The sequence below is a fragment of the Anabrus simplex genome, chromosome 10 (genome assembly GCF_040414725.1).
Source record: "Anabrus simplex isolate iqAnaSimp1 chromosome 10, ASM4041472v1, whole genome shotgun sequence".
NCBI lineage: Eukaryota > Metazoa > Arthropoda > Insecta > Orthoptera > Tettigoniidae > Anabrus > Anabrus simplex.
The window spans coordinates 109,227,862-109,253,278 of NC_090274.1; the positions used below are offsets into that span (position 1 = coordinate 109,227,862).

Sequence of the window (25,417 nt, forward strand, 5' to 3'; positions counted from 1 at the left end):
ACAATGTTCAGTGGAAAAGACTGTTCAGAATTATGAAGGATATTCATTTGGACTGGAAAGACCGAAAAGCAATACTAAACCTCGACATCAAAGAATAATATATAAGTAATAATAATAACGTAAATGTTTCCACCTTTTCAATACAATATATTCAACAAAATTACAAAATTATACGGTACTAGTTTCGACACATCTAGGGGTCATCATCAGCCGTATTGGAGCAAAGATCATTTGTGGCGAAATCCTAAGAGTAATGAAATAGTATGCAAGGTGAGGATTAGGAAGGGAGTAAGACAGGGGTGTTCCTTATCACCATTTGTATGTAATCTGTACATTGAAGAGGCCATGAAAATTTCTAAATCAAAAACAGCTGGCATTAAAATAAATGGAAGAACTGTACACTGTATTAGATTTGCCGATGACATTGCACTTCTGACTGACAATGAGAAGAACATGCAGATCATGCTCAACAAATTAACATTCAGCTTAAAACATTTCCAACTTAACATTAATGTAAATAAGGTAATGTTATGGTTGTAAGCAAATCTAAAATGAAGCCAGCAGCACATCTCAGAATTGGAAATATTTTAATGAAACAGGTGCACAAGTTCTGCTAATTAGGATCAGTTATTACCGATGACAACAGATGCAGTGTGGAAATAAAAAGAAGAATTTCCCTGTGTAAGAAAGCCTTTGAGGAGAAGAAGCAGCTCTTAATTAATAAATCCTTAGATACTGAACAAAAGAAATTGTTTATCGAAACATTCATTTGAAGTGTGCTGCTATACGGCTGTGAAGGATGGACTCTCTTGGAGGATGTGAAATGACTAGAGGCAGTGGAAATGTGGTCATGGAACTAGCTGGATTGAGAAGAAAACTAATGAAGCAGTGCTTACAGAAATATAAACACCCAGACAGATTTCATAACAAAGATAAAAAGGAGGAAAGCGTCAGTTTTTGGTCACATTCTCCGGCATAATGACTTCATAAAGAACTTGTTCGAAGGCAAGGTGATGGGAAAGAAAGGCAGAGGGAAACCACAGAAGATGATCATTGAAGAGATAGTTCAGATGATGGGTTGGCAAGGTTATGGAGAGATGGAAAGAATTGCAGAGAAAAGAGATCAGTGGTTGCAGCGACAAGCCAAAGCCTTTAGATAATGATGATGATGTTCAAGGGATTGTACCTTTACAGTTCTTTCTTCCTTTTTATAATCATCTTCACAATTTTCCTTGAGATATGGACCAGTGACCACACGGGTTTACACTTTAAGGAAAACATGGCAAAAAACATTGCCAGTTAACACTATTAAACAATGTTTCCATGTTAGCAATGCTCGGCATTGATATGGAGTAAGGAACGAAAGTCTAAATTAATGAATTCTGTTATCACAGTCAGTACGATAAACAGTATTAAGACATAAATGATATGAAATTGTATTTTCTATAACATTTCTTATGTAGAACTTTTCTATATGATCGTGACGTAGGTATTTAAGAATTACATTTTAGGTCCCTTTCCCTAAACTATCATTTTATGCTACGTGTATAAAATTATTTGTACCCTACACTGTAGTTCCTTAGTCCCCGACTTTACATACCGATTTTCATTAAATTCTGTTCACCCATTTTCTCGTATTTCTGCGTTGATATGGACTTAGCGACAAAAATCGATATTCATGAATTTCTAAGTTATCGTAGCCAGTACAATAAACCTTGTTACTGTGGACATGACCAATACAAAAACATAATTCTTTTTTTAAATTCCGAGCAATGTATAGACAAGACTCTTATTGAAATGAATGAATGAAAACCTACAACCTGTTTTCCAGTCTTTGACCGAGTCAGGGATGTAATGAATGAACCATATATAGGCTATTAGTATGATGGGGTCACCACTCCCAAAGTGATATCTTAATGTCTGATGGATGCTATGAAATGAAAATGGAGAGTGTTGCTGGAATGAATGATGACAGGGAAAACCGGAGTACCAGGAGAAAAACCTGTCCCGTCTCCGTTTTGTCCAGCACAAATCTCACATGGAGTGACCGGGATTTGAACCACGGTATCCAGCAGTGAGAGGCCGACATGCTGCCATCTGAGCCATGGAGGCTGTACAAGACTCTTGTTATATATGTATAATTATTATTAAGCATATAGTGAGATTCTTTTTATTTGTGATATCTGAAGCCATCTCTTTTCAGTTTATAACTGTTTCTGCCAAAACTAATTTTGAATAAATAAATTTATAAACTATCTGAAAAAGAAAAGACTTAATTAAAATATTCTATCAAATCACATTCAAATATACTTAGAAATGTACCGGTCGAGTTGGCCGCGCTGTTAGGGACGTGCAGCTGTGAGCTTGCATCCGGGAGATAGTTGCTTCGATTTCCACTGTTGACAGCCTTGAAGATGGTTTTTCGTGGTTTTGCATTTTCACACCATGCAAATGCTGGGAGTGTACTTTAATTAAGGCCACGGCTGCTTCTTTCCCGCTCCTAGCTCTTTCCTCTCCCATCGTCACCATAAGACCTATCTGTGTCGGTGCGACGTAAAGCAAAATTGTAAAAGTAAAAGGCCTTTATGAATGTATAAACATTTATGTTTTCTTCTATTTAAATCCTTAGAACATACCAATGGTTAAAGTCTTCCCAAAGAAAATAAATAAATAATAATAATAAACATTTACAAACATGGCATCAAAACAACCATTATATAATCAACTCACTTTTAAAATCTGTGTTGTTCTACTGTATACTTTGTCCCTTGGAGCAGTCTCGTGTTGGGAAAGGTCAAAAGAAAGAAACAGATCCTGGCCACATACTGGCTCTATCATTCGAGATAAGGTTGAACATCATTAACAGTTAGCAATGCGTACTAGCGTACCAAGTAACTGGGTAAAGTCCTGAACCCATCTTATCAAATAAGAATATAAGTTCATACCTGAAATACATTATGTTAATCCAGTTTCATAATCACTTCACACACAATATAATAATATCCGACTGTAAAAATAACAGCTGGCCCCGCATGCCTGCCTCTTACCTGGAGGCCTGGGTTCGATTTCTGGCCAGGTCAGGGATTTTTACCTGGATCTGAGGGCTGCATAATTACAATTGAGGAGTTTATCGGACAGTGAGATTGTTGCCCCGGTCTAGAAACCTAACAATAATGGCTGTGAAGATTCGTCATGTTGACAACATGACACCTCGTAATCTGGAGGCCTTCAGGTTGAGCAGCAAAATACTTAGGATTTGGTTTAGTTTGTAAAAATAACAAACTGTTGCAATCAACGAGGTACCACCAAAGCACAACTCACTGCTGGGTTGGCGTGCATAACAGCATGCGATGCACGCAGTAAATACAGATGAAATTAATTTAAAAATCAAACAAATATCAGACCAAGCACACTGGTCAGAGTTACAAAATCTAGCTTGTATCCAGCCTGAACTTCGCCCCACAATACATGTTTGTGGCTCAAAATCGAACTTCCTGCGACATGGCTTCCGTTTTAATACGAAGTGAGTTCAAAAAAAGACCGAACTTTGTAAATTGCGTGCAAACCGCAACATTGAGACAGTTGTGACTGTGGCGGCGCCTAGCGGCAACTTCTGACAACAGACCGCTGCTTTTCGCATTCCATTGCCTGCATTATCAGTTGAGTTAGAGCCTCTGAAGTGATTGCGTGTGTCACATGTTCATCGAATTCTATAATGAAACAGCTTGAGGAACAACGCGTGTGCGTGAAGTTCTGCTTCAAAGTTGGGAAAACGTTTGTGGAAACATTTGAAATGTTGAAGCTAGCATACGGGGAGGAATGCATGAGTCATACACAATGCTACGAGTGGTTTAAACGTTTCAAAGACGGTAGAACGTCTGTCACTGAAGACCCTAGGCCTGGGCGACCTTCCACATCAACAGACGACCGCCATGTCGAGAGAGTTCGTGAAGTGATTCATGGAAATCGTCGTTTGACAGTCCGAGAGGTTGCTGATCAGGTGTGCATCAGCGTAGGATCATGTCATGCAGTTTTAACCGAAAAACTTCAGATGCGGCGCGTCAGTGCTAAATCTGTCCCTCGTTTGCTGACTGATGATCAAAAAGAGAACCGAGTCAGCATCAGTCAGGAAATGCTTGCTAACGCAGATGCTGATGACAACTTCCTGAAGAACATCATCACTGGAGATGAGACGTGGGTGTACGGTTACGATGTCGAAACCAAAAGGCAATCATCACAGTGGGTGGGGAAAGGTTCTCCTCGACCGAAAAAAGCACGAATGAGTCGTTCAAACATCAAGGTGATGCTGATTGTATTTTTTTATTGGAAAGGCATTGTCCATCACGAGTTTGTACCCCGAGGCCAGACAGTGAACAAAGAACTGTACCAGAATGTTTTAACGCATTTGAGAGATGCTGTGCGCAGGAAGAGGCCTGAACTGTGGGAAAACAAATCCTGGATGTTGCACCATGACAATGCGCCAGCACATGCCTCTCTCTCGGTCCGCAGTTATCTGGCAAAACACCAAATTCCTGTTGCGCCCCATCCGCCCTATTCTCCCGACTTGGCTCCAGCAGACTTTTTCTTATTCTCCAAATTGAAAACCACCTTGAAAGGACATCGTTTCCAAGACATTGAAGAGATCAAGGAGAATGCGACGAGGGGCAACTTCGCGCCATCAAAGAAAGTGCATTCCAAAAGTGGAAGAAACGTTGGCAACACGCTGTTGATAGTGCAGGGGACTATTTTGAAGGGGACAGTCTGCGAAATGATGTAAGCTACATAATAAAGTTTTTCTAGCCACAGTTTGGTCTTTTTTTGAACACACCTCGTAGTCTGAGTCACAAGACTTGGCGTGCAGACGCTGTAAACATGGCGCTTCCACTCATCCAGTGTGTGCTTGTATGTACGAAGTAGCAAGCCCACAGCACACCTTACATGAAAAGGTGAACGCACAACAGTGGCATTAATTATACTTAGTCTTACATAATGCATAATTATAATGCAGGACCAAAAAGTTCCGTGGAATAGGTATCGTTGTCAGCTTAACTCGTTTCCAAGTAATTCACTTCTGTCTGTGGATGTACATTTGATGATTGAACAGACCCATCGTAGCTGGTAACAAGTGTCCACACAGATTGCACAGAATTGTTGGAGGGCGTGGTTGTGCTGCACGGAGTTTTCATGCTTGGATCTTGGCCTCTTCACATTGCGTCATTCCCCTTCAAACAGATTGACAGCATCAGGGATGGTCTGGTGCCAAATTGAACGGTCTTGAGCAAGCATGTCCCAGGTTTGTGGATTGAGACTATCATCTTCATAGTGTGCTTAAACTAGTCTGTGTAGCACTTCATGGGGTACCACGATGTCTGGTGCCAGAAATCTAGTATCGCTCATCCAACGGACATGGCGAATCCGTCTAAGCTGATGACCAATGATGGACGATTCTATGCTCCTGGCAAGCGCTTTTTCAAGAACAACAATGTTGGTGACATGGTCTTCCCTTTTGATCCTAATGATGGATCAGAGTTTTCTTTGGTGGAACCGTTCAAAGTCATGTCGGTAAAGGGCAATGTTGTGATGACGACAGCATCGTACACGGTCAGTTCTTTACTCATGAACATCCAGTGTGATAGTTGTCCAAATGCTGCATGGGCAGCACCAATTCTCTTCTCTGCATCTTCCTCACAGCTACAGCGCAGAGATGGGATACTACCCAAGTATGAAAAGTGGTCTACCTGCTCCAGTGGAGACGTTGAGATGTGGAAGGGTTAGGCCAGGACCTTGGGCCTTTGAACATTAACAGTGAGACCAAAACAATCACATGCACTCGTGTAGCAGTGAACTGACTGTTGCAGTTCCTCTGGTGTGAGTGGAGGTGATGCAGCATCATCTGCATACAACATTTTGGTTACCTTTATAACCTGGATGAGCCTCCGGGAGGTTGAAAAGCACTCCTTCAAAACAATACCTAACCTCCACACCTGGGTTGTTCGTAGATGATTCATATATCAGGGCAGCCAAATATAATGCAAATAGTGTTGGAGCAAGTGCACAGTCTTGTTTCATTGCATGAGTAATAGGAAATTGATCTGAGATCCTCTTCTGATGACAAATCTGCGTGGTCTTGCCATCATGGAGGGCCTGAACTAGATCAGCAAAATACTGAAGACAGCCAAAGTGTTTCAGCACTGCGCACTCAGCAGGTCCTGGAATCGAATCAAATGCCTTTTCCAGGTCATAAAAGACTAAGAAGAGAGGATTCTGTTGCTCTCTGCATTTTCCTGAAGCTGCCTTGCACAGAAAATCAAATCAGTTGTGCTTTCTGGAAGTTCGAAACCCACACTAGGACTCGGGGAGGACTCTCTCAGAGATAACCTGGAGGCGATTAAGCAAAATTCTTGCGAGAATTTTATCTACAGTAGATAGTATTGATATACCACGATAGTTCCCGCAAACACTGCGATCACCTTTCTTGAAGATTTTGATGATAGTGGCATTTTTAGTTCGCCAGGAACTTTTCTAACTTCCCAAATTTTGAGGATGAGAGTGAAAACCCTCATTTTGAGGGATTGACCGCCAGCTTGAACTAAGAGGGATGTTATCTCGGCCAGGTGCCTTTCTGGGTTTCAGTCGATTGAGAGTTATACTGAATTCTTGGTAAGTTGGTGGAACTGCTATGCATGGTTCTTCAGGCTGTTGAGGCACATCATGAAGAAAGTCTTCATCATCAGAGGAAGGACGATTTAGAAGGGTGGACAAATTTTCTTTCCAGTGCTCCGATATTTCATGGCTGTCAGTAAGAATGGGAGAGTTGTCAGCATTTTTCAGTGTGCCTGATGAAGAGCACGACCACGTCCTGCGTAAAAGTTCCTGATTTCTGTTGCCACCAGGTATTCTTAATTTCTCCTATTTTTTTCCAACATGTTCTTTTGAGTTCTAGAAAATGTGCTTTCTTCGTGTTAGAGGATGGGTCTTGAAGATAGGATGGATAGGCTTCCCTTTTTGCATTGATGAGACACAAAATTTCCTCCTTGTAGTCAAACCAGTCCTGTCTTTTCTGCTTTACAAAACCAATGGTTTTCTCGGCTGACTTTATGATTATTTTCCGTAAAGTGGCCCATTCCTGCGGAACGTCATTTGTGCTGACTGGATTAACTGTCATACTCTGAAATTCTGTGTCAGAGGATTCATCCTGAAGTTTAAACTTGTTAAACTTTCTTCTGGATGAGATTTGGAGCTACACTACCTAAGTGGTTTAGTGTGTATGGAGATCTTGAGAGTTGACAAATAAGGAGTTTGTGCGTTCAGTCCAACAGTCATAAATATTCTGTTCTGGTAAGTATCTCCTTCTTATCATGATATCGTGTAATAATGTAATCAAGAATGTGCCAATGCTTTGATTGAGGATGCATGCACGTGGTCTTGAAGCGGTTAGGCAGTCGAAACTGAATGTTGGTGATGAAGAGTTCATGTTCTGCACATAGACCGAGAAGCAATAGTCCATTTGCATTACAGTTGCCAACTCCCTTGTTTACCCATCACATTTTACCATAGCTGATTATCTCTCCAACTCTGGTATTGAAATCGCCAAGGAGTAATGCAGATGGTACCTTGGTGATTTTTGTGCTCAGCTGGTTATAGAACTCATCCTTTACATCATCAACATCTAGGGTTGGAGCATAGGGGGATATGAGCGTCATAAAAGTAGCTCCTGAAAGTGGAATGCGCAGAGTCATAAGTCTTTCGCTGATTGCAGTGGGAGTAAGTTGATCAGTAACCGGTTTAGTCTTCACAATGAATCCCACACCATGGATGCGATATTCTTGCTCCTCCTTTTCCTTTCTGAAGATGGTATATCCTGGACCAAACTCAGTAATTTTGCCTTCAGTGGACAGTCTAGTTTCACTCAAAGCAGCATTATCAGTGTCAAGTCTAGAGAGCTCAATGGGTAATGAGCTGTTCTTCTCTCAGGCCTGTCTTTATCTGTCACATCAAATAAACTTCTGACATTCCATGTTCCAATTTTCAGAGTCTCTTTCTTGCTTTTGATTTCTGACCGCATGAGGGGTGACCCGCTGGGTGCGCCTGCCCAGCCGGATATAAGATGCCCACCTTTTCTAGGACCTTCCCCATGTTGGGTGGGCAGTTGTAATGCTAAACAGGTGTGACCAAAACAGATGCGGGACTGAATTCCTGAGTAGCCACAGGGTCTCAGGGAGATGACCATCACACATCCACTGCCAATGGGCAGGTCCGAACTAGGGGCTTACAGTTTTACCCGTGACCTGCCTCTGCCATCCATATCCCATCGCCATTGGACTTTGGAAGTAATAAGTGACATTCGGAAGAAGAGCCACTGGTGTGGGTTTGTTTAGGGTGGATCTCAGCTTGCCAGGAAGTGACCCACACACTGTGTCCTGCGGCACATATGGAATGGGACATGCAGGATCAAACTTGTAAAAAAAAACCCTCACCATTTTACATATCCGAAAGGGATAAAATGAACATTTTTTTAGAAACTGAGAAGATGCCAGCAATCCTTTTCCTTTAGCATTTCGTTGATGGCCTGGTCCATTGACTGCCAAAGAGCTATCACATTTGGTGGTGGTAATAATAATGCTTTGATATCTTCATCTGTCAGTTCGACACTGGCAGGATACAAAGGCGCGTTATCAAGAAGCAGCATGGCTTTTCTCGGCAAATTGTTGTCTTTGAGATACTTCTCTACAGCTGGTATGAATTCATTTTGGAACCAGGTTTTAAAGATATTTAAATTCATCCATGGTTTCTTTTGATGTGTTTAATACAAGGGCAGTGATTCCTGTTTTTTTTTTCAAAGCTCTGGGTTTCTGTGATTTCCCTATTAATGTAAGCCTAAGATTGTGGTTACTGGTTGCATTACAAGCCAAGATGGTGACTCATTGCTTACTTTTCTCGTATCCAGGTATCTTTTTTTTTAGCAAGCATTTTCATACGGAGGATCTTATAAATTAAACCACTCTCATCGCAGTTGTACAACTCCTCCCCAGAAATTCCCTCCTCGTCAATTAACTTCGAAAGATAGTCTTTAAACAACAGCTCAGCCTCATTGTCAGCAACTAAAGCCTCTCCGCTAGTGGTAATGTGGTGAGTACTGAATTGTTTTTTCCACCAATTGAACCATCCATCACTGGCAGTGAATTCTGAATCATCTCCTTCTACCTGCAATATGGGCCGAGTAATGGTTCATGCCACAAAAATAATGCTTCCTCAACTTCTTTATGCTTACTTTTCAACACTGTTTTCCTTACTTTCATTTCACTTCGACTGCCTTGGGGAGCACACCACTTTTCAATTTCTGCTCGGTTTTTCTTCCAGTCTCCAAGTGTACTTTTCTCTACATCTAAGTCCAAAGCAATAGTTTTGGCTGTTACTGAAGAATCTAAACGGAGCATACAAAACAATTTACCAACGTTCACACTTTGGACATCCGATATCAACTGACAAAACAAAGAATGCAGAGTTGCCAACAGAGCTGCTCTCTGTGTGTATTCAATAGGGCTGAAGAGGGCCTTCTGTGTCTCATTTGTTCAAGAGTTTTTTTTTTTTTTTTTTTTTTTTTTTCAACAAGCAAATGTCCAAAGAAGAACCCATTCACTTAAGAATGCATGGTGGACAACCAAAGCAAAAGAGTCTCCGAAGACCAAAAAGTAGTTAGTGGGACGTAAAGCAAATAACATTATTATTCGCAAAGCAAAAGAGTTGCAGTATCTAGCAAATATTCGCGGCAGTTCTTCCAAGCCATGGATGCAGTTTAAGGTCCCACCATCTTTGGTAGAAATCCACTCCAGTCCAGTGATAGGAGTGCACTTCTAAAAGATCAGTGCTCCATCATGAATAGATGGAAAGAGCATTTTGAAGGTCTCCTGAATCAGGAATCAGTTGTTGACGAACAGCTGTATGGCTCAATAGAACAAGCACCCATCAAAGAAGAATGGATGAAGTTAGTGTGTGCTGTTAATCAAGCAAGGCAACACAAGGCCACCGGTCGTGATGATATACCTGCGGAAACTCTCATAGAAGGTGATGAGGAACTCGTAAGACACGTATATTAACGGATTATTAAAATTTGGAACACTGAAGAAATGCCTTCTGATTTCAGGGATAGTCATATAGTTCCAGTATAGGTGATCAAACAGACTATAATAACTTTCGGGGAGTATCATTACTGTCTTCCTTGGGAAAGCTTATTGCTGAAGTTTGGCAAATCGTATACTACCATACCCTTAGTGGAGGAAATACTACCAGAGATCCAGTGTGGCTTCAGGCCTTCGAGAGAAACCACAGTTCTTCGGCTTCAGGAAAAATGCAGAGAACAGCATAGACCTCTTTATATTGCCTTCATTGATCTCACTAAAGCATTTGACTCTGTAAACCATGATGCTTTGTGGAAGATTTTAGGATTGTATGGTTTTCCACAGAAATTTATTTCCGTCGTTAAACTATTCTACACTGATATGACGGCAGCTCTTATCGGTACCAACTCTGTTGGAGAGCCACGTCATATCAATACTGATTTATAGTCAAGAATTTCATGTTTGGTCCGTATTGAATAGAGATTACAAAACAGTAACTTAAATTGTACAAGATCCACCTTTTCAATACAAGATATGTTGTTGATTAAAATTACATCATCATTTATTAAATGGTACCGGTTTTAACATCCATGGATGTCGTCATCAACCAAATAGGGTCATTATACAAAGATACACATTAAAGTTAAAACACATAAAATTGACCCTCATAATTAAAACGTCTCCCTTGTCAGTTTCTCTTCAACTCAACTCCGCAGCACATACAACCAGCCAACCAAAAGGTGAGTCTCTTCATAAAACTTTACTTTCTTGCCCCATTTCCACTATCTGAGTTAACTCATTTTTATCTTTCATACTACAGGCCCGCATTGGACTGAGAATATTTTAACTTCTTCAACATACAGTTCCGGTCACAAGATCCACTCGCTCCAGTAAAATACGACATAACATAGAATTTACGAAGATAGTTTTTATATGTATTATATACTGACTTAGTATTGTTTTTATGCTCACAGAGGAACATCGTCCACTTCTTTCAACATATTTAACATTACTGCATCGCACTTAGCATACACTTCTCTACATACGCTGATGCCAATGCTGTACAAAGCATCCAAAACTAAAAATTTTAAGACTTTGAAAGACTTCGAACTTATTTCTATGAGGCTTCTCAGCTTCAGATTTTTATTTTATTCTTGACTAACAAGTTGTCAAACTTCTACTAATTACATATTCAAACCTGGACATTTAGCATAAATATGCTTTATATTTTAACATGTTGTAGATAGTTCTAATTATGAGGGTCAATTTTATGTGTTTTAACTTTAATGTGTATCTTTGTATAATGACCCCATTTGGCTGATGATGACGTCCATGGATGTTAAAACCGGTACCATTTAATAAATGATGATGTAATTTTAATCAACAACATATCTTGTATTGAAAAGGTGGATCTTGTACAATTATTGTTTTGTATATCAATACTGATGTTAAACAAGGCTGTGTGATTGCCCCCACTTTGTTTTCTTTATATATAGCCGCCATGATGCTGCTAGTGAAGGACGTTCTTCCGCCAGGAATACAGATAAATTATAGACTGGATGGGAAACTGTTCAGCGTGAGCTGTCTAAGGGCAAGGACTTGTACACTTTCTGTAGCATTAGTCAAGTTATGGTTCGCTGATGATAATGCAGTTGTAGCTCAGTCTGAAGAAGAACTAGTGTTAATCTTGAATGCCTTTTCAACTGCATACAGACAGATTGGTCTCAAACTGAATACCAGTAAGACACAGATTCCCTATCAACCAGTCCCTGGAGAAGGATGTAGACAGATCATTGTCTCCATTGACGGAGTGAGCCTTCAGGTAGTAAATACCTTTCCTTACCTTGGCATCATCCTCTCATCAAGCGCAAATATAGATTCCGAAATCTAATTTAGAATCGTCCATGCCGGAGCATCCCGAGTATTTGACACTCATGATGTCAATGTTGCAACAAATATCCTTGTAAACAATTCAGTTATAATTCCCAGCTTACTATATGGATCTGAATCTGAAACATGCTACAGACAATATCACCAGCGATGTTTAAGGAGAATTCTGTATATAACCTGGCAAGACAAACGCACAAATGTCAATGTACTTGAAGAGACACAGACCACCAGTAGAGAAGCTTCGATGGACTATCATGGCACACTGATTTTTGAAGAAAACCCTAGGTGAATAGAGAACGATAGAGGCAACGTACAAAAGGAAAAGAGTGAAATAGGAGAACAGTGGCTGCTCCACCTGGGACTATCTGCCATCTCTGCAGCAAATTGTGTGCCTCCCGTATTGGCCTGTACTGTCACCTACAGACTCAGAGATGAAGAGGAGTTCACCGATAGCTGCAGTCGCTTAATTGCGGCCAGTATCCAGTATTTGGGAGATAGTGGGTTTGAACCCCACTGTCAGCAGCCCTGAAAGTGGTTTTCCGTGGTTTCCCATTTTTACACCAGGTAAATGTACCTTAATTAAGGCAACGGACGCTTCCTTTCCACTTAGCCTCTTTCTGTCCCATCGTCGCCATAAGACCTATCTGTGTCAGTGCGACATAAAGCCAACTGTAAAAAAATTTAGGAGGAGTTCTGCTTGGAAGAGCAACCTACTTGTTTTCGAGTGTTTGCTGTTGTACTGTATTACAGTATAAAGTTGGTCAGATAGTCCAAGAGTCTACTGTATATACACTCTGGGAAAATGGAAAAAAGAACACCATGATGCAAGTGAATAAGGCCTGCCATACTTTCACGGGATACTACAAGGGGCAATGCATGCGATGATCGAACGCGCAGCGCTGCAGACACATCAGGAACCGCGTTATCAGCCACGGAATGTTGTAAGCTGAACAACATTCGGTCACCTCCAGAGCCAGTGGCAGCCAGTTTGCCGTGACACACGGAGCTCTGTCTGTGTCTGCAACATTGTTAGTATGCCATGACAGCGTGTAGATGAACCGTTTGTGCAGTTGGCGGAGTTTGAGCGAGGGCATATAGTGGGCCTTTGAAAGGCTGGGTGGACATACCGCAGAATTGTGCAACACGTAGGATGAGAGGTCTCTACAGTGCATCGATGTTGTCGCCAGTGGTCAGCAAAAGGTGCACATGCCCATTGGCCTGTGTCCGGACGGCAGCGACACACAGATGCATGCCAAGACTGTAGCATCTTACAAAGTGCCATATTGGACTGCACCGCGACTCCACAACAAATTTGGGACACTGTTGCTCCGGGGGTATCAGCGAGAACCATTCACTACCATCTCCGTGAAGTAGGGTTACGATCCTGCGTGCTGTTAGGGAGTCTGCGCTCGTGTTCCAGCATCGTGCAGCCCGCCTCCAGTGGTGTTGCGATAGGTGCTTATGGAAGGACAAATGGAGACATATCGTCTTCAGTGATGAGAGTCGCTTGTACCTTGGTGCCAACGAAGGTCGTACGGGTGTGTGGTCTCGTGCAGGTGAGCACGAACATCTGGATTGTATACGACAGAGGCACACAGGGCCAACACCTGGCATCACAGTGTGGGGAGCCATATCGTACACTGGCCATTCTCCTCTGGTGATCGTCGAGGGAACATTGAACAGTGCACGGTACATCCAAACCATCATTCAACCCGTTGTGGTACCATTCATGCACCTACAAGGCGGTGTACTTTTCCAACAGGCAGCGCATGTATCCCATACCACCCAACGTGCTCTCCAAGGCGTACGTCAACTACTCTGGCCAGCAGGATTCCCAGATCTGTCCCCCATTGAGCATGTTTGGGACTGTATGAAACGTCATCTTTCACGGTCTGCACGACCGGCAGGAAATCTGGCCCAATTGAGGCACCAGGTGGAAATTGCAAGGTAGGCCATTCTACAAGACTAAATTCGTTACCTCTACGATCGTCTCCATGGAAGAATTGCTCCCTGCATTTTTGCAAAAGGAGGGGATTCACGGTACTAGCGCTGACATTGTGCTTGCCCTATCGACTGTACTCACATGCGTATGGCTCAGTCGGTATGTTGTATACGTCCTCAAGAGTGTCAATAAAATTTCCCTCTGCTGGGTTGTTGAATTCATGATGTTCTTTTCTTCATTTTCCCAAGTGTATTTCTGAGACCACACATGCACACACACACATACTTGATCCAACATAGATGTTATAAATCCATAATGCACTTAACCACTACTTGTAAGTGAAATGGTTTAATATTCTTTGAAAACAACTGTATATCAAGTAGAATTAAATGTCACTTTCTGATGATGGAGCCCAGACTCTGAAACGTGTTGTATATTAAGACCGGTAACAGTTTTAATTATTCATAAAGAATCCTATGTATTTTCCTGTGATGCTGTAACAGTCAAACTGTCAAAAATTAAACTGAACCCGCCATAGGCTGTCTGGTATAAAAATGCAAGTCTCTGTTTATAGGTGGCCATGGTGGAAGTGCAACTGAACGACCGTTCTAAAGTTCCTCAGGAGATGCTGATCGCGTTTGCCATCTGTACCACCCTTCTTGTAGCGGTCCACATGCTGGCGCTGATGATAAGCACGTGCATCCTCCCCAACATCGATGCCGTCTGCAACCTTCACTCCATCAGCTTGGTCCACGAGTCGCCCCACGAGCGTCTCCACTGGTACATCGAGACGGCGTGGGCATTCTCTACGCTGCTAGGACTGCTGCTCTTCCTCTGTGAGATAGCCATCTTGTGTTGGGTCAAGTTCTACGACTTCTCCAAGTTGGCTGCCTGGTCAGCGTGCATAGTCCTCATTCCCGTCCTCATCATCTTCTTGGCGTTCGCCGTCCACTTCTATCGCTCCCTTGTTACACACAAGTACGAGGTGACGGTGTCAGGGATCCGCGAACTGGAGCTGTTGAAGGAGCAGATCGAGGCAGGTGATGCTGAGAACAGGGCGAATGGTATGGGCCTTTATGGCAACACACAGATAGTATAACAGCAGGCGGAGAAAGCTTTCTCCTTACTTCTTGTTCTAGCCTGAGAGCTTGCCTTCCTGTGTACAATATTTTATATTAATATTTTATGGAATTGATCTGCAATGAACAGTTTAAAAAAAAAAATTTTACACGAAGACAGAAATCATAATTATGTAGTGTGATATTGCTGTAGTGTGAATTTTTGACGCAGATATTAGTCTTTTTTGATCCTAATCCGAGTTACCTGGTAATTTTATGAGATGTAAAGGTTGATAAATACTCGGGGTGTTACACTATCCAATGAGGAAGTGGGATCAATCATTCCTAGTAAAAAAGTTTGTTTATATACATATGGCTTCTTTCGAGCCATTTTCTGACAGGTCTGTTTGAGCATACTGAGGCGTCTAGTATCAAAACCGGCCAAGTCACTCAAGGCATATTTTTCAATATGGACGAAAAACCTGTAGAGACAAAGCAATGATGGTCAGAAAAGATTTTTTTTCACAGTTATATCCTTAATGGTTTAATATTTAAGTTCCACTGTTTTGAGAAATCTAACTCATAATTAACCCGTCTTTTTTGTTATTTTAAATTTTGACTTGGCCGTTTTTGTTGCAATTTTGTACAATTTCTCAAGGTATGAAAGTAAATCTTTCAGTTCTCTACTTGGAACAATATCCACGTTCACACAATAATGATAAAATACGAGCACACCGGAAATAGGACTGCTTTGGCGCCAATGACGGTGAGAAGCCCGCCAATACGTAAATCAGTGTTGCAAACGAACAAAAAACAAAATATTATGACTTCAGAGAATATACATTACAAGGAACGATTTTGCCTACTGATATTATCACCTTGTTGCTTAATGTAACAACACAAGATTCCACACAATAATGCTGTATCATAAATATTGTCGCTCGTTCCTTGACTTGGCCGGTTTTGAATTCACTGGCTGCATGACTTGGCCGATTCTGTTGCAAGACCGAGAATTCAGTGCTCTATAACATGAAGACATGGACGATTTTAAAACATATTCTTGTTTTACCTGATAGTGCTATACTTCTACTTCAAATTTATAACCTTAACTCATTTTCGTAAATTTTGTGACTTGGCCGGTTTTGATACTAGACGCCTCATTTTTAAAAAGTGTGGCAAGAGCGTCATATACATTTCCTCACTTTTCTCTTCCTTTTGTAAAATGAAGAGCAAAATATTGCATCAGCACTTCCTTGCAATTTTATCCTTTTCTGTCTTCCTACAGCTGATCCTGAGATATCAGAGACATGTGGACCTAAAAATATTGGAAAAATATGAGGGCGGATCAAATATAAATGGGAATTAATTTTTAAAAATTTATTGCATCAACCAAAAGCAATACACACATAGATATCACTTTTCTTATATAGTGTCCTGCTGAGTTTCTGATGCCGTTCTGATAGAAAGAAGAGGGACGTGTGCAGAGCCAGTTGCTCACAAACTCTTCTACACTTGCATCGTCATCGAACCTCTGTCCTTCTAGGTCTTGTTTGAGTGGTCCAAACAAATGGTAGTTGCAGGGTGATAAATCTGGACTGTACAGAGGGTGTTAAAGAGGTGCCCAGTGAATTTCCTCCAGTTTTTCCCGCGTTAAAGCGGCAATATGTGGCTTTGTATTGTCGTGGAGAAGAATAAAGTTTCGGCTCGGTTGCTGGCGTCGCTTGTTGCGGTACATAGCTTCTGATTCATCGAAAAGATGACAGTAATAGGCTGCATTAATTATCCTTTGTTCGTGAAGAAAATCGACCAGCAAAATGTCCGTGGAGTCTCAGAAAACTGTTGCAAGGACCTTTCCAGCAGATGGGCGTGTTTTGGCCTGGACCGGACCTGTTTCGTCTCTTCACCATCACTCCATGCTTGCTTGACTCTGGGGTGTAATGATGCACTCAAGTTTCATCACAAGTCACAATAGAACGCAAGAAATCCTCTCCTTCCTTCTCGTAGCGACGCAGGAGTCTCTGACAAACTTCCTGGTGCAAAGTTTTTTGTTCCTATTTGAGGAGACAAGGAACCCACCTGGCAGACAATTTTCTGAAATGGAATTCATCTCAGATAATGGTTTGAACAGTTCCATAACTTATTCCTACTGCTAAAACAGTTTGCGAAATTTTTATTCACCGACCTTCTCCAATAATGTCATGAATGGCAACAATGTTGTCTGCAGTGATGCTTGTCTGTGGCTTCCTTTCATGGGGTTCATTTTCCACAGCTACTCTTTCTGCCACAAATTTTTTAGCCCACTCATACACTCGAGCCTGCGAAACTGTTTCTTCCCCGAACTGTGCACGGCCGGGCTGAGTGGCTGAGACGGTTGAGGCCCTAGCTTTCTGACCCCAACTTAGCAGGTTCGATCCTGGCTCAGTGCAGCGGTATTTGAAGGTGCTCAAATATGTCAGCCTCGTGTCGGTAGATTTACTGGCACTTAAAATAACTCCTGCAGGAATAAATTCTGGCACCTCGGCGTCTCCGAAAACCGTAACAGAAGTAGTTAGTGGTATGTAAAGCAAATAACATTTTTAAAAACTGGGCACAGAGCCTTCTCAAAATTTCGGAAGGTTTGGTGCCCTTTTTTGCGAGAAATTTGATGATGATGCGTTGCGCAACAGACATGTGCACTTCTTGGGTACTGAAGCAGCCCAGCTCTCCACAGTCGTTCGCACGCGGTAACCCCTTCACCATGGATCACCCCCAACATCCTGACAAAGCCCCGCCTCAGAATTATTACTAACAGCACCAGTATATTCATATTCCTGTTTATATTTGAACCGCTTTCGTATATTCAGTATTTGTTTTGGGCAATTTATATTTGTAAAACTCTGTCCAACCTGTGAGTGTGCACTTCTTTGCTTGGAATGATTGTTGAGATCCTGAGACACCCTGTCAAAATGAGTAGTGATAATCAGATTAGTTCATTTATATACAAAAACTTGCTGTCCCTAAAAGTAGAGTTGGGCTTCGCAATTATAGATTATACTAGTAATATTAAGTTTTGTAAACCTGTATGATAACTGTTTCGTTTTGCTGCCCAATAAGCAAAGGTCAATTCTTGTCAATATGTGATTTTTACATATATTGTATTAACAGACTTTCTTCTTGTCTTCCAGTGCCTCGCTCTGAATTCATTGTTTTGTTTTCACTTCCTCTATTCTTATAGGTAATCTTATATTATGGCACAAAGCTTTTTTTTGTTGGGAGACTGCAAAGATGTTTGTTAAGTATTCTTCAAAGTAATGTTGGTATGTAAGGCGGTCACAGGCTGCCAGTTGGGCGCTACTGATCATCTGGGGAACCATCCTATATTAACACTAATCCAAAAGAAAGAAACAAGAATTCCAAGCCGTCGAGGAATGTAGGGCTTCAAGGTGATATAGGAAAGATGGTGACAAGCCTGGCTCTTGCAACAGGGCTCTGGGTGGGGTGGGAGCTCCATTGAAGTAATAATAATAATAATAATAATAATAATAATAATAATGTTTTATATGGCAGTGACTATTTTTGTGTTTTTCGAAGATGCCGAGGTGCCAGAATGTTATCATATAGGAATTATTGTGCCTGTCAGTAAATCTGCCAACACAAGGCTGCGTAATTGGGCTACAGCAGAGGTGCTCACGCTGGCATTTTGTCCCGCAGGCGCCCAGCACTGTAAGCGGGCAGGCAGGTAGGGGAGGACCGTATGTTATTCAACCACAGTGACGTGGTTTCATCACAGGCCGTGAACGTTAGGTCAAGTTCTCCCAGTCTCACACTATCACTTGCATAATTTCATATGCACTAAGGATTTGTTCCATTTCAGGGAGAGACAGAAGTAGTTTATGAAGGACAGAAATTAAATTTCTGAGGACAACCATTTGAAAGACAAGAGAGAACAAGATTAGGCGTGATAAAATTTGTTAGGATACAAAGATGAAAGAAGCTCTCTTAAAACGTAATGTAGAATCAAGACTAAAGGCACGTGAGAGCGTAGTAAGAGCACAAGACTAAGTAAAACCGGAATATGATAGGCTGAAGATGAGATGATGAGAGATGGAGGAGACTCACGAACTACGCCCAGGTGACAGGAGAGGGTCCTCAACGACTGAGCAAGTGGCCGCGTGGTTTGGGTTCGAACCCCACTGTCGGCAGCCCTGAAGATGGTTTTCTGTGGTTTCCCATTTTCACGCCAGGCAAATGCTGGAGTGTACACAGCCCTTTCCCATTCCATTGTTGCCATAAGACCCACGTGTGTCGATGCGACGTAAAGCAAATTGTAAAAAAAAAAAGTCCACAATGAGTACGATGATTTACAATCGTGTAAACAGGGTCATGTCAGAATTTCTAAAAACTGCAAAATACAGCAGTTGTTGTGACATAAAACCAGCATCATCGTTATTGAATATAGACAAAATTATTTTTCAGGTCTGTAGGTCGCAAAGAATTAGCTTAGAGGCTCGCAATGTTTCACTGCCTGGCCTGGGCACTAATTTCATCGAGATGCCTAACTTGTTAACATCATTCTTATTCACCAAAACATTTCAGCATTTATAGAACAGTCAGATCAACAGAACGCTGAAAGGCATAACAGTCTATAATGATAATGTATGTATGGTTCTTTTCTGAGGACTGCACTGAGTAGCTCAAACGGAAGTCGTGACTTAGCCTGAAGCCTTTTATTGGCAGATTTTCTGGCACATAAAAGAACTCCAACACCTCAGCATATCTGGAAACTGTAAAGTAGTTGATGGCGCATAAAATCAATAAGATTATTTCTGAGGAAGTCCTCGCGATGTTGGTCTTGCTTCTCATGAAATAACCTGTCTTTTAGTCTCTATTAAATGTTGTTTTAGCTTTATTTTTGTATCATGTTTGTTGTTTCTGTTTTAAAAAGTTCTCTTTCTTGTTTTTGTTATTTGTTTGTTGATTTATGACCAAAGCTGTAGCCGTAATATATTTTGCGCTGCACATTTGAGTTTTAGACTTTGAGCACTAAAACAAATGGAGAGTATGAGGTCTCAATGAATGTGTATGGAAGGGAGAAAGCGATTGAAACTACACATCTGTACATGAAGGATCCACTAGCTTTATCGCTGCTTATGTTTGTTAATCATTACTTTCACTTATACAGAGCAATCCTTATAAACTTGAACTACTTTAATGAGTCATAACATTTGAATTAATAATAGGACACATGCAACTTTGGGAGAATAAATACATGCATATATAAGACACAGGTGGTTTTTTTTGATTATTTGGCAGTCCTGGAAGCTGACAATGTGCACCACACTCCAAACTTTCCATCATGCAGTGTTTTTTTGTGTGGATGATATGGGGGTTTATAGCAGCCCAACGTCTGCTGTTTTGTGTGTTGATGTAATCTGACAGATGAAACCATGCCTCATCTGTGAATCAAGTTGTGGCGTACTAACAACCGGAGAAATGGACAATCAAACAACTGGCGGCACAACTCCACAGCCCACATCTTCGATTGCTAGCCCAACCACTAAGAGATCAGAGGGCAAACCAGCGCGAAAACACGCCAACCACTTAGGGCAGGCCTCAATCGTTTATTAAAGATATAGGACTGGGAAGCGGTGGAATCTGAGCAATACCAGTAGGTCAAGGACCATAAGAGAGGGTGGAAGAAGGTCAAAGGATAGAGCAATTCAACTACAATAACAACTCACCTTCACACTTAAGGACCAATATCTTGCCGAGAGACTATATAGTTGGACTTACCAAAGTGATGAGGCTGTTTCATCTTCACAAACCTACAATTGTGACAGCAATAATCCCTTGGTAACAGGCTTGCTCCGAGAAAGAAGAGAAGGGGTCACATTGTACATAACTTTTAAAAAAAAGTTTTGACCCAATGTTAAATATTTACCACCTGCCACTAAAAGTTAACACCTCACAGAAAGCACACGCTAGGGTGGTTTGAAAATACTCATAGCCTCCTTGCAGGCCATAGCACCAGAAGCCCACACCACGGACATCTTGCCGGTAGGAAAACTGCCACACAACCACCACGGTTCCAGCGGCTGACACCAGAGCATGCTGGGAAAAGTTGAAAATCAGTTGGCGAGCCAACTAATACCAAGTTCATAAACAACTAAGTCCCACCAAAGATCCAATGGTGAGGAGATAGCCCTCTGTTATTTCACAATTTACTCCAATCAGGTCTTTAAATGGATAACAATTAACTATTGCTGTCTTGTATGACATGGTGCCAAGTTAAATGATAGTTTTTTTTTTCTTTTCTTTTAAATTCCACATGTACTAAATTCAGGTGTAGCGGTAATTCCACATATTCCCTTCCAATTATACTGCTACATAGTTAAGGACAGAATGTCTAGACATTAAATAATAATCCCCTGAAACCATTCACAATAGTGCATTCGTTTCTCATGATCTGCTTCTTTCTTTCAATGCACTCTGTATGGTCGCAACCCCAATTTCTTCGCAGCTCTCCGACGTGTGCCATATGAAATGCCTGTCTTCTGGCTCAGTTGACACAACGATTTCTTGTGAGAGTTCTCGAAGCGCCTTCCAACATTATGAATAGTCTCCGCACTAAGTGATGGTCTATGTTCAGTACATCAGTTGTCTCCAGCTTCCTCACAATTGATAAAATTGTTGTCTTTGTTGGAACATCGCGCACGTTGAATTCTCTTTGAAATGCCCGTTGTGTTGTAACCAACAATTCTGTTTTCACAATAAAAACTTGCTCTCGAAGTGTGTACTGTGTGTTCCCATTACAACTGCCAGCTGAAGACTGCAAATGGATTATTAATTTGCCAACAGTGCCCATTATTGTCACGACAGTCAGCAAAATTGTCAACAACGGGAAGCAGTACCGATTCTCCCACAGCCTCTGAGATCATTAAAACGAATTTTCAGTTTCTACGGGCTTTCAGAGGGAAATTATGACCTATCAAAGGAGTTCAGGTTTATATGGGGCGCTCTGTACCATTCCTGACCAAAGACGAGTGAAGAAGTTAAAGGAACAGGCACAATATGTAAGAATGGCTGCAGATTCTTAGCAGCCTGTGACCACTCAAGGCCTGCTGGGGACTGGGGGTCGTACGGTCTCTGTCAAAAGTTTGTGAAAGTATTTGTGGTAAGAGTAGTGTATGCCTTACTGAAAGTGGGATAGAGTATTCTTTTGCCATGTTTCTTTAACATGTTTCTTCTACTATATTTTATTGCAAAACTTTGTCCTGTTGCCAGCTGATAGATTTAGTGCTCAAAGGTTGAACATAGCTTTATTTGTTGTCCGTCCAAGTCACGAATTTAAGATGTACATATTCTTCAGTGTTGTTTATTTTAGTAACGGAAGTGTAAGGTGGGATCAAATCCCTTATTCTTTATTTTCTATCATGTGTATATTTTATTTCAACTTGCCCCAGAAGAAGAGAAGAGCTGGATTTGTGTCGTCGGTCCCAAAGAGCTCCAATTCACTGCTGTTACTTCCTGTTTAATGGTTGGTCAGCCCTGCAGTGTGGCGTAGTGAGTGCGCCTCTTACCTGGAGGCCCCGAATTCAATTCCAACCAAGTCACGAGTTTAGGGCCACTTTGACATCCTCTGCCTGCATTTACAGGATGTGTGCGAAATGAATCACCATTTTGTTGTTGAATAAAAATTTAATTTTCAGTACAGACTCAAAGAAAGATATACTATAATGAAAAACACACTATGGAGAACTGTTGTAATTAACCACATGCTCAGTATAGGCTCCATTTTGATTTGTAACTTCCTTCAAACACACACTGATGTTAGCGATTACCCTACGTGATTTCACTGCAAGCTTGAAGAATAAGTTATGTGGATGTTTCCGAAAAATCTTTTCTTTAGGTACCCACAAAGAAAAAAGTCACATGGGTTGAGATCTGGGCTATTGAGGGGCCAAAACTGTCCGTCATTGAAACGACCTGGGAACCTGAGTGAAATGAGCTGCATGTCGAAACACTTGTGTAAGAAATCCGTGCCTTGCTCCATCTCGCATGAACTATTGGGTGTTGAAAGGCAATGCAGTAGCAAGAAGCTGTCGAACAAAATTGTGGAGCATGCTGAAATAACTCTCACTGTTCACAGTTCCTTTAAAGAAAAATGGCCCAATAAGGTTGGTTGCAATATTGTTCCTCTCTGTACAAATTTCTCATACAGCCTGTAAATGGTTATCTCTGTGTTAAACTGTTGTCGGAAACAAAAAAAAAAAAAGTTTTCAGTTAACGAAAGAGTAACACAACTGCTGATCGCTGCTGCATCATTAGTCTTCCCTTGTTGTAAATACTAGCTTCCTAGCGACAGTATCGTGAATTCGTAACTCATTTGTTTCTCTATGCTCTACTGCTGCTGCTGTAGAGATGCTCAAGGGAATATCTAGTGTGACTGGTAAATTATGCAAGAAACAAATGGTGACTCATTTCGTGCGTAGCAGCCCTGATCTAGAAAGCCAAGAGGATTGTTGTGCTGACTATCCGTCACCTTGTAATGTGTGCTGAGGTCTGGGTCTTGGATCAGAGCCATGGGGTTTGGTTTTTTGTTTGTTTGTTTTTGAGCATTTATAATGCACTTCTGGTCTTTCTGTGGTCTTGTGGAGTAGCACAAAAATGACCGAAGTTCTGCCAAGTTGTGCTTTGTTTTTCTTGCCAACCTTACCTCCTAGTGACTGTTCCTGCTTCCCACACAAGACTGTTCTCTCTCTTTTTTTTTTTTTTAAGTACTTAGAAAGCACAGGTGAATTTCTCATCAAAATAAATTGTATGGATTCTCTTATTCCATTCTGTACTCTTGAGTTTACTGTTTATTTGCATTTCTTAATAATCTGTAGGTCCTAGAAGTTCTTATATCTACGTTATTCAAGTAGTGGAGTGTTGAGAGGTGCTCTTTCAGGGCTGGTGATACCCAGGTGCCCATTCATTACGATTTTGTAATCTTATGTTAATGAGCAGAGATCAGACTAACACAAAAACTAACTGAATAAATTGCATCTTATGTAATGGCTGCGATATAAAACGTATATGAGTTTGGTTGCATTTTTCTAGCACATAACCACTAATTTGAAAGGGAGGAGTTTCTGTATGGGGAATAGGTATGTGCCCATCCCTAAATGAGTTGAATACTTTAGTCTTCAGGATATGTTCTTTTATCATAACATATTACACAGTTCTGTCAATACTTCCAATGCATATAACTACTAAATAAAACTATATACATGTATTCTGAAAAACCCACAAAAAATGCTACAGAATGAATATTCTCTTATTCGAAATGATCACCATACGCGGCAACACAGCGGCACTCATTAATAGCTGCACGAATCGTGTCCAGTGGACATGCTACCACCTCGAGCTTGAGGTGACTTCCACTAGGCCAGTTAGCAGCAGCAATGAACCGCCAACTGCTGCTGTATTGTTTTTGCTACTGCCAGGGATTGAACCCGGCGTATTTTCTTTAATTTTTCAGTTACTAAATGCCGTGTCTATCTTTTATATGCACCAGCGTGTAAATCATCCTTTAAAATATGTGACATAGGTCGTAGAGATATATTCATTTCACTTGACAAAATTATCTGTTTACGCAAAGAATTGCATCGAATCCTTGCATGAACAGTATTCACAACTTCTTTTCTGCGAACACACCTAGGATAGCCCAATCTGATATGAATAACAGTTGCACCTGTTTCTTCAAACCATGCTATTGTCCTAAACACAAATTGTTCATTGATACCAAGAGTTTTCAGTTTAGAAAAAAAATTCCTTAGCTCGCTTTCTGCAACAAAATAGAATTTTGCAGCTCGTGTTCTATTGCCTATTCCTTGGTTTATGGTATTGTCAGAAGAAACAAAGCTCCCTAAGTATTTGAAGTTACTGATAATGTCTACTTCTTCATTTTGCACTCGCAGGTGGACTGCTTCAGGATTTCGAATCATCACTGAACCGACGGTTTTAGTTTGGCTGATGGTCATTCTCATTCTTTCAAATTCTTCTTGTTAAAGATCTAGTTTAGCTTGAACTTCTGCTTCTGTCTCACCCCATAGCATAACATCATCAGCAAATACAAGTGCATTCGTTGTCTGATCCTTCGTTTTCACTGATTTTCATAACCTCATCCATTAAGTAATGAAGAGAAGTGGTGATAGACAACTTCCTTGTTGGACTGTGCTCTTGGTTTCAAAACAGTTTGACCTGCCTCCTTGAATTTTCACACAGCTCTTTGTCTCTCGATATAGTTGTTTTACTCAAGCTACAATCTCACATTCCCTTATGTGCTTACGTGATCACACGCCTTCTCAATATACAAGAATACAACTATAACCGTTTTATTCTTATCCCAGTATTTTTTAAAGAGCATTCTTGTTGAAAAAAATGAG

General features: G+C 41.1%; 1 protein-coding gene across 3 annotated transcripts in view; it reads left to right on the forward strand.

The window, feature by feature from the left end:
• LOC136882291 (calcium release-activated calcium channel protein 1) overlaps positions 1-25,417 on the forward strand; it is an 89,988-nt gene that overhangs the window by 53,601 nt on the left and 10,970 nt on the right. For all 3 annotated transcript variants that reach the window (XM_067154859.2, XM_067154860.2, XM_067154861.2), the window contains exon 4: positions 14,525-15,014. In XM_067154859.2, coding sequence (XP_067010960.1) covers positions 14,525-15,014 — 490 coding nt within the window. The remainder of the gene's footprint in view (positions 1-14,524; positions 15,015-25,417) is intronic.